At 37.6% G+C, this 14,671-nt stretch overlaps 1 protein-coding gene across 2 annotated transcripts in view; it reads left to right on the top strand.

Moving 5' to 3' along the window:
• Positions 1 to 4,895: 4,895 nt before the first annotated feature.
• Positions 4,896 to 14,671, top strand: part of LOC110963101 (double-stranded RNA-specific editase 1-like) — a 61,938-nt gene continuing 52,162 nt past the window's right edge. The window contains exons 1-3 of one of the 2 annotated variants that reach the window (XM_051941828.1): positions 4,896 to 5,029; positions 5,696 to 5,781; positions 7,380 to 7,476. In XM_051941828.1, coding sequence (XP_051797788.1) covers positions 5,755 to 5,781; positions 7,380 to 7,476 — 124 coding nt within the window. In that variant the 5' untranslated portion in view covers positions 4,896 to 5,029; positions 5,696 to 5,754. Of the gene's footprint in view, positions 5,030 to 5,695; positions 5,782 to 7,379; positions 7,477 to 10,146; positions 10,440 to 14,671 lie in introns of those variants that run through there. The other variant, XM_051941830.1, reaches the window with a different exon arrangement.

Raw genomic sequence — 14,671 nt, 5'->3', positions numbered from 1 at the left:
CAAATACCAGCACACAGCCTGAAATCACATAACTGATTCATAAGATGCAGCTTACAGCTGGGAAGCACCAGCGGTGGAGGAAACACTAAAATATTATTATTATAAATATTAAGGCTTTAGTCAAAGTAAATCAAATATTAACACTTTAGTAAAAGTGGCTATAACACTTTCTAAAGGTGTTCCAGTGCACTCTAAAAAGGAAATTAAGGCCATATTCTTACACTTAATTAGTAGTTGCAAGGAAAAAACCATCAGTTTTGCTAATTTGGATAAAGCTAAACACTGTTTGACCGGTTTTGTCGACACAATAATGTTGGTAATTGTATCAACTTAATATTATTTGTAGTTTAAACTTGAATTTCTGTGTTAGTTGGTTTAAAACTCAATTCAGTACTGGGTGACGTAATGGAATTGGGTGATAACTTAATTTTTTTTTTGCTTGTTTTCTTACATTATGCACCGTTGTTGGTTCAACTTAAGGTATTTTTCGGGTTAATTCAACTTATTATAGATGGTATAAGTTAGATTGACTTATTCTATATTAACATACAATAATCTGTTAACAAGTTGTTGAATTTCATGCCAATACTACATTTTTTAATCATGTTTATCTTGGAAAGTAACTGGAAAATTATGCCGTACAAACTAGATGTTGCACTTTTTTGTATTTTGTGTTTTTTAAGGTTTTCCAGTTAAATCGTGTTTCTGCTCATGTATGAACACTTTTAAGTGACAAAAGTGTAAATGTGAGGTCTCCCCCTCCTTCACCACGCTGCTCTGGAAGCCTTGCTATGATTAGATTTAACGGGAAAAAAAGCCCTAATCAATACGAGGTTCAGTTCTGTTGCACGCCATTAGTACTCATTAATAATGGATCTTATGGGAAGAACACAGTGTCAAATTAAAAGTAATCAGAGCTCATTGTTAGCAACCTATACATATACTGAATTTATGAACCTGGGTGTGTTCACTGTCACTCCTGTCAGTACGGACATTTTATCTCCAGGCTGTGTTGTCTCACAGACAGGTATGGACATATTCTGTTTTTTTTGCCCCTGCATTTGCTTTGACTGCAGTGTTAAATGGCATGGTGTGTAATTTGGCTGTCCTACATTCCTGCACTGCCAAATGGAGCCTGGCATTGAAGAGCGACATGACGGAGACACTGTGGCTCATCACCAGCTGATACTCACTGACAGCAGAGGATGACCCAAAGTAAACACAGGAGGGAGAAGGAAGGAAGCAGATTAAAGGACTGTGCTGCAACAAGTCCTGTTGTAGGTCCTGCTGGAGCTCCAAGAAAAATCCAGAATGTTGTGAAGTGGAAAAAAGTGGCCAACTATGAAGTTACTAAACCCGTCAAAAACTAGATGACATGACAGCTCCCCAGAGGTTAAACCAAGATACAGATGGTGACTTATTCCATTAAAGACACCCATATTCAATGGAATATGGGTATCTTTTGACCTATGTTGTGCATCAAAAAGTTAAAGGGAAAACCTAAATTCTTGACCCTTGTTTTGTTGTTGGATGCATTTTTCTGGCATTATTTGGGTCCACTTGTTCCCATGGAACGAAGGGCCACTGATAACCAGTGATCACCTTTATCCTATAATGGAACATTTCTAAACTGAGTTGATTCTGAATGCCTTCTTTTGGAAGTTTTCTGGGCACATCCAAGTGGAAGGAAACCCCAGGGTAGAATCAGAACTCATTTAAGGGATTACATGTCTCATCCGACCTGGGAACTCCTTGTGATTCTACAGGAGGAGCCTGAAACCGTTGTTAAGGAGATGGGACGTCTAGAACACCCTGCCATCATGACTCAACCCTAGATAACTAGAACTTGGATGGATGTATGAAAGTGGTCTTATCTAGGATAATGATTCCCCATCCCTCGTGCAAAAAGAGGCACTGAAGACTTGATAAGCATGAAAATGACATGAATCATTTGTTCAGGTGCTCGCCGTTGTTGGATCTTAGCTGTTTGAACAAACATTGAAGATTTTGGAGTAATCTGCTCAACAGTGCCACCACCACCATCATTAGAACACCATGAGAAATTATGTTTTAGAAAAAATGTGTTCCATCCTTCCATTAGAGTTTCAGAGACTAGGAGAATCAGTGCATGTAGGGCTTTCATCGTAATGTTCGTACAACGATAGGACAACATCACAGTGTCAGTTGGAATACCTTAACACAGAAATGGAACCAGCTGCTAGACGCTCCATCAGATACAACTCAAGCTTTCTTATTTATACTCATAGTATCTGCTTAAATTGAAGGCAACCCAAATTATAAATAATGTCTAGGTGGAGCTTAAACTCAACAACCTTCTACAGACACAAGCAAATAGATTCAGCACCAACTGTTTTCTGAATGGTGCATCTGATGTCAGTGTTTAAAGAGGTCATACTACCCAAAATTGAGTTTTGAAACTTTTGCCCATTCTGAATTCATGTTAGACTTAAATAAACCTGTTAAAAGCAAGTTTAATGTGGGCCTTTTAACTCTATTCTACAGTTAAAAACCCTGCTCATTACAGCTGCTTCAATGCTTTAAAACAAGACACCTCTATGAATTTAACATTAAGGTAGACGTGTGCATGTAAACAAACTAATTACACTGTTTAGGTCGCATTTCAAAGCGGAACCGTTAATGAGTATTCATACTTCAGAAGCATTCGTGATATTCGCAGATATTTAAATGAACATACCTGCGGTTCTGCCCAACATCTTTTCTGTAGAATCACATCAAAGAGATGTGAGTCAGTACGGTTCTGCAGCTACACATTTATCAGACCATCAAACAATGTTTCAATCCATAAGGGGGTCTTTGTCAGATCAAACAGGACCTGATGAAGACCTGACGAGATCTCCCTGTGGATTTAGACATTGTTTCATGGTCTAATGAAGTCGTGTGGGCTGTCATTCTTTCAACTTCAAAACTCAGCTTTAACACTGATTTCCTGGTTTCTGAGCAGCTGCTGGATTTAGTTTGTTTCAGTTTGTTATGACGATCAACAAAGACAATGATGCTGTTTAGTGTAGCTTTAGAAGGCAAAATGACAGAAACTGAATGCAAATTACGTCTGTACATGTGAATCTACGAAATCAAATCATGACTATTTACAATACAACAACAACAAGTGCATGATTCACCCTTCAATAAGTATTTAAACTGTCACGTAAACTATCAGATTTTATGAATTATCTGGAAAAGAAAGATGGAAACTGTGCAACAAAATTAAATACACCTTTGATGACCGGCACACAAGTTAGAAATCCAGTGATGACAGAAATTGAATTCATTACACATAGACAGGGTTTTAAAATTACATGTCACCACTAGAAGTTTCTTAGTTTTGTATCTGTGGCCTGTGTCTGCATCATGGCTCCACATGGAAAAATAATTTCCAGAGGGAGTCTGACTGTGGGACTTCGCAAAGACGGAAGAGGATCCATGAAGATCAGTGACCGAGCAAAAATCAGTGGAAACACAGATGCGGCTGTAATTTTGACTTCAAGAACGAACCATAGCACCACTAATCAGAGCTGCAGTGGTCGTTCTTCTAAAATGAGGGTGGCAAACAGTGTAGTACCTTCACGACTGAGCTCTGAACAACTGATGGACATATTAGAGGAGAAAATCGTCATTAGAAAAAAGAGATTCTGTGACAGTGTGAAGAACAGTGCAGAATGCCTTTATAGATGACATCTTTACTTGCTTTTCTGCACAAACGTAAACTTTGCAAGACAGAAAATAAAAGAAGCCTGATAAATATTGGGATATAACCAGCCATAACGACCACGGTGACTGCATAGTCTTGACATTGAAGCACGAAGATGGGAACGTGATGATACGAGGCTGCATGAGGGCAAAAGGTGTTTGGGGAGACGACATTTATAGATGGCACCGTGAAAGCCTGTGGATATTCCAAAACACTGGCTGACAGTCTGCAGAAGTTTGGCAGAAGATGGATTACGATCTAAAGCGCGCTGCCAAAATCACACAAGAGTTCCCAAAGAAATAAAACGTGGAAACTATGGCCTGACTCAGTATGACATCTGACTTGAATCCAATAGAACAACCCCTCCGGCAAAGAGCAGCAGAAAAAAGTAGTATCTGCAGAAATTTGTGCACCGCTGGTATCCTTCATGCTGAGTCTGTCATCAGATATACAGGCAGACATAGTTTTTATAGTACTACTGTTCTACTTAGAAGTACTGTGATTACTGTAAGGTGATGTAATGTTGAGTCATTTTACAGGAATGTCTTCATTTCTGTTGTCATCATAGCATTAAATCCCTTAAAATCTAAAATCGTAAAGACATTTTCAGTCTTCAGATCTTTGAAATATCATCCTTAAACTCTTGTGATTTGGACTAGAGTGTTTAGATGAAAGTCTTATTCTATATTCTATGATTTTCCCAGTCCTGTTTGTTTGAATTCAACTATCTGGCCCCTCTGTGCCACCATATATTTGTAAGAGCACAAGTTTATTCAAGTGTTTTCCTCTCATTTCAAAGACTCGAGCTGCACGAGGGGATGGCAGTGAAAGAGCACCTCTGTGTGTTTGCCTCCCCGGTATGTACATTCCTTGTGGAGTCCTTTCATTTCCACACCGTCTGCCTTTCTGATTTGCTCTGACTCAAGATCCGCTCAGCTTCCCTCGAGCTCTGTCGGATATTTCTCATACATGACTCATTCATATCTGCTGCGGGATGCTGGCGGGCCTGAGCAGAAAAAAACAAACAAAAAAAAAAAGGACGAGGGTCTGTTTTGCACAGTCTGTTTGAGAGGCCGGGTCAGCACCTGCCCGGTAAATAATTGAATGATGAATTTCAATATTAGATGCTGACGGTCCCTCCTGGAGCTGGTGATTAAGCGGGCTGAGCATCGCTGGAGGGCTTCCTCTCTCGCCTGGCTGCTTCCTTTAAAACGCAGGATTCACTTCAGTAAATGATTAGCGGTGGACTAGAATCAACCCGAACACATCAACCGGCCTGAAAACAAGATAAAGAAAAGGGTCAGTTAATGAATTCAAAACCAATAAATGTGTTTAAATGCTGGCAAAAGTGTAAAATATGCAAGAATATTGAATTTTATAATCCTCTTTCTCAAAATTTAGATGTTTATACTTTCTCCTATTAATTAGTTTATTTATTAACATGCTATATTTATTTCCACATTACAGCTTTGTTTTTGTGTCACTGTAAGATGGTTCAAGCGTAACAATGTAATGATAATACACAAAAAAACTATTTTAAAAGTAAAAAATATATTTATTTAAAAACACATTAAAGCTTCTTGTAATTATATAATAATTTTCAAAAAAATGTGTAATTATAGATGAAGTAGATCAAATAAATGAAATTAAAAGGGAAAAGAAGATTCTAAGCAAAAGCAAAGCATAATGAAATGAATCGCACAATAAATAAATGCATTAAGGTCTTGGTGTAAATGCAACTAAATTAATCAAAAAATCAGAAAATAATTTCAGTTCATTACTTTAGGGTTCCCATACACAAAATGCATGTTCCTGAATAAACTTGTTCAACTTTTCCGCTTATTCAAGGATTCATTCACAAAAGGATAATAATCTCTCAGTTAAATTTTTTGTTGTTTATGTTTGGATCGTTGCGTCTGTGAAGGAAAAATGACTCTTTCCCCTTTCTACGGTATTTCCTTGCAGCTGTTTGCTGACATCATCCCAAATGATCTTCTGACAGACAGACGCTGTAGGAGGAGGATATGCCAGGACTCTCTGCTGTGGTCAAGGTTAGATTTAGTCTTTTCTGACTCGTCTGCTTTCTAACTAAGCAGACGAGTTGTCTCCATATTTGTCTGTAATCTAAATCTGACCTTCTCCCAACTACAGTATAAACCTGAAGATCAGAGAATCGTCAGAGCTGGTGCTAGCATTGCTTGCATGTCCTGCTGCTCTGTCGGTGTCACTTCTGATATATCAGTTAACCTTACTCTATCGCTGAACTTCCACAACAGCGTTAAAATTTAATTTTTCCATGTCTGGTTTTGCACTTTTAACTGGACTGTACCATTACCACCTATGGGAGTCTCCATAGACCCAGTCATACCGTCACGTTATGTAGCCGATTTTGTTGTGAATTTAACTACGCAATTATGTATTAAATGATTTTAATTTGGACAATATATATTCTCTAATGTTATTATAAATGTGCTGTCTGTGCTTTCATTAATTTAACAGATTCTTTAGACATTCATTCTTTTATTCATTTGTTATTTAACCTGCAGGCTATGCTTGAAGATTTGTCTCGTTACGTTAACAAAATAACAAATTAACAATATTAATGAAATATTTCGGCAACTAGACCACCAAAAAAAGCATCAGATTCATAAGAATACAACCATTTTTCATCAGTAACATTGATTTACATTTTTTTAATATTTAATTTTGTTGATATATTTTTAATTTTTATTTCATGTTTTTAATTTCATTTGAGTGATTGATTTTTACAAGGATGTTTACATGTGTAAAAATAATGACATTGCCTATGATATATGAGATAGACAAATAGATAGAAAGACAGATTGATAAATAGATTAATTGATTGATGTTAAAGCAGATTGATTCCACATTTTTCTTGTGAAATCGTGTGTAACTGTGTAAGATATTTGTCATTTAACAAACAAATCTATGCTAACGGAAACTAATTGTACTGAATTTTTTTAATTATTTGTAGAAACAGACAACAGTTACAATATTAAACTTGAATTTAACAGTTTTATCTTTCCCAAAAGGGACATATCTGTGAAATTAAAATGAGCATATATGGTTATTCACATTTACATGGTTTTAAAGTAACTTGACATTAGACTTGTTTTTATCATTTTAAAGATATTGTAATGTATTTTAACAATACAGAATATATAAATATGTGAAATAGAAATGGGAAATTGCATCAGTTTTTAACATTTTTAACAGTGTGCTGCACAGACACACCCTCTGTAACAGTAGCAGCAGGATGGGAGTTGAGCCGCGTTTAATTATCTGTTATTCTGTGTGTAATCTGAACAATAACACTAATTCAGTGAAGAAACAGCAACAACATCATTTACGTTTTACACCATCTTTTTATTTGATTCATTTTCATGGAGTAAACCGAACAAAGAGCTGCAAGATGAGGCTCAAACAGAGAAATCTCAGCAGCTGCTATTTGAATTAGATATTGATTTATTGATCGGCTCCCTGAAAGCGCGTTCTGCTATTTTCATCTTTTAATAGAGAAGATAATTAAAAGAGAGATGGAGTTCCTGCAGCAGAGCTTTTCAATTCTTTGTCTGTGGAGAAGCTGCCTCTTTATTTCATCAGCCATTTATCAATTTATGTTGTGAAGGTCCCCAAAGAGGTGGTTTCAAGTTTGCAAGGTGAAAAAGAAAAGAAGGACATTCAGGAAGAACATCGAACAACAGAAGGCTGGTCAGTCCAACATGGTAAGAGACTTTGAAAATACATTAATACAACAACACCAGACAAAATAATAAAATGTCACATCCAAGTAAGGGAAAGAACAAACGGAATTAAAGAAAATAGAGGGTAAAACTGTAAACAGGAGTAAAATAAATACTTATATAAGCAAATAATTAAGGGTAAAAGAGAGTAAAATGAACCATAAAAATAGATGATAAAATATTAATAATAAATAAAAATAGACCTCATATAAAGGCAAGCCTATAAAATGTTTTTATTGCATTTTAATTAGAATTTTAGATGAAAAAAGTCAATTCTTTCCGTCAACCATCCATTTATAGTTTGAAAGGGAAAACACATTCTTAGCATTGTTTCAGAAGAAATTAAAAGCTAAAACCACTTACTTACAAGAGTCAGATTCCTCCGCTTTGCTTTATTTATTCTTGAGATGTTTTCTGTTTCCTTAAACCAGATGGACACTACTGCATTTTTTTTCTAAATGCTGCCATTATTGTGAACTTTCAACTTGCCCATCTTAATTTCGTTATTTCATCGTGTTTTTATTTGTTGTTTCTGAGCACTGTGAGGCAGTAATGGCTGACATTTCATCTAGTTTAACCCTATTACAGAAGCTTTCTGGTTTTACCGTGAATTACCCAGGAAGCAGCACAGCCACAGGACGAAACTGCCTGTCAAATTAAAAACAACAAATATGCAACAGCAGTTGAAATTTGCCTTGTTGTGTTTGGAGCGTGTTGCTCTGTGAAATCTGAAAACAGCTCCACGCCGCCCTCAACATCTGGAATTAGCTCCTATTAACATTCCTCCCTCTTCTGGAACCGTAAATTTGGACTTTAGGGAAACTTATTTTATAGTTCAGACGTTTCACATGAAAATCATTTCAGAACACTTTAGTTTCTTACAGAAGACTTTAGACCAGGGGTGTCACACTCATTTTAGTTCAGGGTCCACATTCAGCCCAGTTTGATCTTAAGTGGGCCGGACCAGTAAAATCAGAGCATAATAACCTATAAATAACCACAACTTCAGATTTTTCCTTTGTTTTACTGCAAAAAAAATGCAGTCTGAAAATATTCACATTCTGTCAGTTATCTTTTTACAAAACATTATGAACAAACTGAAATTTCCCTCAGTTCATCATTTACATATTACAACTTACAGATCACAGAGTATCAACAAATGTACAAAGCTTTTAGTCACAGGTATCTGGAACTGAATGATGTAGTATTTTACTTTAAAAAACAACAAACACAAGACAAAATATTACAAAAATGAGACACAAAAGCGAGAAACAAAATGACAAAAAAATGAGACAAACGGCACGAAACAAAACAAGAAAGAGACAAAAAATTAGACAAGAATGTTACAGTGACAAAAAATAGACAACACAAATGAGACAAAACAAAATGACAAAAACGATATACAAAACAATAAATAAAGCAAAACACAAAATGACAAAAATGAGACAAAAACACGAGTGAGACAAACACACAACACAAATCGACAAAAACGAGAAACAAAAAGACAAAAACATGAGAAACGACAAAAATCTGGCAAAAAAAGACAAAAAATAACTAAAACAAGACAAAATATTACAAAAAATGACACAAAGTGCCAAAAGAACAATGAACATTCTAATATTTTACTTCATGGTCAAAGCAACTTGTCATGATCTAGAAATTATTTTAAATGTATAATTTTACAAATTTAAAGTTTGCAGTGAATGTCTTCTCTGTAACTTTTGCACTTTACAAAGTCGTCCCACGGGCCAGATTGGACCCTCTGGAGGGCCGGTTTTGGCCCTCGGGCCGCATGTTTGACACCCCTGCTCTAGCCTGACTGTGACCTTTCAACCTCACCCTGTTAGTTGGACTATGAGGAATTTGAATGCAATACTATCCAAAAAAAGAACTGTCTTGAGGGTGAGGGATCTCAGGACTGCATTATAAGTACCTGGTAAGTGGTGTTGTAGATCTCTCCTCTGTTTGGAGACGTCTGCTGCAGTTTAACCAAATCTGTAAAGGGCTGCTTGAGCCCAACAAAAAGTGTAAAATCACAGCCAACCATTCACCGAAACTCTGTGGATTTTCCTGTTTGTTATGACTGGCAGTGAGGCTGTCTACATAGCAGACTGATGTGTACAGAATGAGTCAAACCACGTGCACATCTGTTGTTTATATGGACGAGGAAAGCATGAATCGACCATTATTCTCTATTTTTTAACTCAATTTGCTATCAAGGAATGACAAGTGATGTGTTTTTGTCTTCTAATATTTGATTAAATCTCCTTTAGCGTTTCCCATCTTAACTAGGTGATTTTGGTGAGTTTCTGGAAAGCTTTTGATCGTATCCTGGATACTTATTCAAATACAGAACAAAAATCAGTACTTAATGAATTCTTCTCTCCAAGCAGACATGTCTGTAGCATTTTTTGCCACTTTTTCAGTGTTACCCTCATCAAAGAGTCCCAAAATGTACCATTAAGATTCGTTGGTTAATTTAAAGCTCAGTGCGTTATGATTCTTCTACTATGATTTAAATTTGTCTAGCTATTAAAGGAACTGTTGTGCATCCTCCCACTTCTAAATGTGAATATAATAATACTCCCTGGATCTCCCAGCCTTACACATGTCTTAAAAGCACTTTCCTGCTCATATAGGCAGCTTGTCCTATCAGTGCGCCTGCTGGTGCGTATTGCGCCAATGTGGCCTCATTTCTCTGCCCCCACCTCTTTCCTGCTGTCCAATAAGAACAGGCAGCTTTTGGAGCAGCTCGGAAAGACCTTGCCTGGGTAATATTGGTCCAGCGATTTCGTGTTTTATTCCCCCTCCGCGACTGTTTGTGTCCTCCTGAGCTGAGCACCGACAGCGGCGGAGTTCGGACGCTGCAGCATCTCCTGTGCCGGAGCGGTCGTTTGGCTTCATCCCCCTCAGTGACCGAAAGCACCTTTACGCAGAAGCTCACCGTGAGTACCCGATTATGGGTCTTTTTCATCTTTATTTTTATGATTTTATTTTGTGTTTTTTAGCGTTTTATTTGCTTGAATTCACACATTTGCAGCCACTGTATTCCGTAGTACAAAACTCCCTTGAAAAATTCGCCAATTTAATATTTTCTTACATTCATGTGCCAAACACTCGGTTCGTGAAGCACCACGCACTGTATTTATTAACAGTAAAGCACAATATTGAGCTCGGCGTGAGTGTAAAATGAAAAGCAGCGGGTGTTATTGGTTAAATTACATCTTCGTGAGCAGACTGACGCACTGCCCGGTGAATTTTGGACAGAGGAAAACTGAGCAAAACTGTTGTGTAATCAAAACTCCCTGCTGTATCGTGAGTTAAATGTTTGCCGAATTCAAGAATCCGTCTCGACCGATAAAAAAACAATCAAGGCAATAATGACAAACACGTGTTTTTGCTGGTAATCAAGTCTTTCTTAAATTTGAAGTTCATTCCATTAAGTTTGGCGTGAGTTTTTCTCGTGAAAGCGCAGCGTGCTTGCATATGCAGCAATGTGTAAAAAATTCACAGGAATATGATGAGAATTAATGGTTTATTAACATATCTACAGCATCACACAATAAAATATGATGATCTGCCATAAATTAGTTATCAAGATCTCCTGACAGATCACTAAACTGTAAGAAAAACAAGCAATTAATAATATTTTTAGTGATTTCAACCACTGGTTTGGTCACAGCCTTGTAGCAAAAAATGCTTTTGCAATTAGGCTGCAAATGCTGCATGATATATGAGGAGCAGGATCCATAATTAATTATAACTTTTCAGGGAAACATTTAATTTTTTAACAAAGAAAGACACGTTAATCCAAAGTTTTGCCAGTGGAGATTTAGTCCTAAATTCCGCCATAGTTGCAGCACACATCAACACATCTCGCTCGACTGTCTGATCTCAGCTTCCAAAACACGTTGGTCACAGATGGAGGAAAAGCCCATCTGCATCTGTATCAGTAGAAACGCGCTGGTGGTCTCTTTATTCATCCCTTTCTGATCTAATGGTGATCGGTGGTAGCTGAAGCTTGATGGAAACTGAATGTAAAAATCAATTCTGCCAGAAGGCAACGTCAAATTGAGCTGGATGTTAACCATAAATTTTAATTCAGAGTGGAATATTTTCTCCAGGGCACTCCAGTCGTCTATTGTAAATCTGTATTGATTATTGTTGGTGTGGTAGTTGACTAATATTAAAGCACAGCCCGCTGTTATTTAGTATTAAGAGGTTGTTTCAGTTAATTTATAACCATTATCTCTTAGAAATTGATCCATTTTATTAAAAACAGGCATAAATAAGCAATTTCCCTGCTGGGATTATTCAACTAATTCTGATTGATTCTGAAAAAATATTAAAAGGCTTTTCCAGTCTGGAGACAGATCATCTTTTGGTGCTTCCCCTCTGAAGGAAACTGTATTTGGCTGCAGCAGAACGCCTATTTGGCAGAATCATTTGTGCTGCAATTACTTCTGGCCTCTGCATGGTTTGGCTCAACTTGCCCCAGGCTTTTTTTATTTTATTTTATTTTTTTTCCTCTTGTCTTCCACTTAGCCTACATGCACAAAAATAGAACTAAAAAGGCGGATGACATTATGCATATTCAGTAGCGTTCATGTGTGTTCGAAGTTGGTTCACTGTGACTCAATCAGTGGGCATCTTTAGCAAAACTGGGCTGAAATTTACTGTCCGAGCTGTAATAGTGGTTACACAGCAAACAGTAAACCCTGACTGATGCTGGATATTTGGAGCTAATGCTCACACTGATTTTTAAAAATAGAAAATTCCAATATTTATATATTGGTTGATATTCATGTATTCATATGTATGTGTCAGAAAAATATTGGAAGTAACTTTGCAAGAATGTATTTCACAAACTAGTTAGCAGCTTCTTGTGAAGACACCACTTGACTCCGCACCACTGCCTGCTCAGCTACATGTGCTGCAGACGCTGCAGTTAAGATTAAAAAATGGAGTTGGAGCTGCGCTGCTGGAGATATTTTGTGTTGACATGCTTCCTAAATTACCCCAAGCATCTTTCTCTGTGTTATAATCAATACAAAAAAAGTTTTTATCTTGGGTGACAGGCTAATATCGACACTGTCTGCAGCACATGTAGCTGAGTAGACAGCAGTGCGGAGTCAAGCAGCTTCTTCACAAAAAGCTGCAAATTCATTTGTTTGGGCTCTAGTAAATAGAACTGGGTGTAGTTTTGACAGCACAATCATTTTTTTTCAGCTCACTTTGTGATATTTCATTCAACAAAATATCATCTTTTAACAAAGGAAATTCTCGAATGCTAAATCGGCGTACAGGCAGCCATTCACTGCCTAATTAAAGTCGGAATTAAATTAGAAAATTATCAAATAAAAGAAAAAGCACACCAGATTATTTACCACGCTTTGCTCGCTTATAACATTAATATTGAAGTTCCATCTCTTCTAAATGTTAATGTGTCTCCTTTCAAAGGGTAAAGTCATCTCAGGGCACTTTTCATGTTAAGGTCAGGACTTTATAGCATTACAGAGAAACCCGACTTTTCCCTTCGAGCAAGCGCTTCTTGACTCCTCACCTTTCTGGTCCCGACTCTCCGAAACCGACAATCTGACAAATCCCTTTAGCTGTGAAAGTAATTTTTAGCTGTACTTTACTTCTCATAGTGCATCACATTGACTGTCTTCAAGTTGAGACGGACACAAGTGGGGCAGCATTATCCCCATTTGTGAGATTAATTCAGTCTTCAGTGCAAATTCTCACAGTGTGACAGCAGTTGTGGGGTTCTGTACGACGCTGTACTGTTCTGGACTCAAGCGTGGAACAACATTACAGTTGCACAAAATGCACTTATAGCTTGGGCGCCACAGTCACCCTGCTCCGGACAGATCATTTTGGAATAAATCCTGCTGCAAGACTCCACTCTGTGGGATTAGCAGGGCAGACTGGATGGTCAGAGCATTTAGCTGACTCCTGAATCCTCTTTAGCTATGTCTAACACGACTGGGTCAGTATTTTTACTGCGCTGTGCTGCCAGGTTCATGAAGATTGTGTGATGTTTCCCGTTTAATGTGGCCTTCATGTCAGTTTGTTCTATTGAATCATTCTGATGCAATACCTGCATCACGTGCGTTGGTTGTTTGCAGTTTTAGTGACGCATTAGTGGGTTGTGAACCTTGTGGACTACAGGTCTGTTCTGAGTGGGAAACATTCTTAAATTGCTGTATCCAGGTATGCGCTTGGTGTGCTGCAGCAGTGAGAAATGCCTCTCTGGAGTCACAACACTAAGCTGTTGCCGTTTCCTTGGAGGCACCCACATGTTTGCCAGTCAAACGCCCTGAAAGAATCTCTGAGTAAGAGCAGTTATAGTGATATGGTTCATTTTCAGAAAGTCTGACCACTCTGCTGTGTAAAGTTTGCTGCTTTTCTGGGTTTAACACAGCCGTAGCTACTGGTTAAAGGAGCGTAGTGTGAATAAAGAAGCAGATTTTCAACCAAATGTGGGCAAAACTGAAAACAACACAATTAGATTTCATCTTTCGCCCGTACCTCCCTGCTTAGTGAATTTTGGGCATTTTATTTTTAGGTGCAGTGTGTGCTGCTGCAGAGTGAGCAGGATGTACGTTGGTCCCATCACTCACAGTAAAACCCTGCTGTGGCATTGCAGCAGATTTTGCATTAGCCTGTTTTTTAATGCAATAAATTCTATTTGGAAATGAGAACTTTTAGCTGCAGTGCTGGATGTTAACACTACCTACACTTTCCTGCAGAAATGCATCAAATTCTGTTGAGGTGGTGGTTAAAATATGAACTGTGGTCTAGAAATCTGGATCTCACTGATCTAAAGCCTGTTTTAGATGCTTCTCTGTCCTGCTGAGTGGAGAATACCAGGAGAAACTATGAAAATTAGCTGTTTTTTGCAGTAACTTTCTGAGCGAATCCAACTAAGTCTCATTCGTAAATGACAAAAAATGGATTCTGTAAATGCTTTGAAACTCAGTTGTTAACTGATTTTATTTTGGGAGACATTCTGTCTGTTTGCACCTCAAGGACAGGGTCTGGACTGTTTGTTTAGTATAAATGATAAAATGTAGTGTAACAGCGGCACAAGCAGAGAAAAGTCAGCGATGTCGGTCACATGGTGATATCTAATATTTAACACTACAAGTGAGGCTGCAGCTGCTAAACCTTG

This window comes from Acanthochromis polyacanthus, chromosome 22 (assembly GCF_021347895.1).
Source record: "Acanthochromis polyacanthus isolate Apoly-LR-REF ecotype Palm Island chromosome 22, KAUST_Apoly_ChrSc, whole genome shotgun sequence".
NCBI lineage: Eukaryota > Metazoa > Chordata > Actinopteri > Pomacentridae > Acanthochromis > Acanthochromis polyacanthus.
The sequence above is the reverse complement of the archived record's forward strand: the minus strand, read 5'-3'. Positions and strand labels throughout refer to the sequence as shown.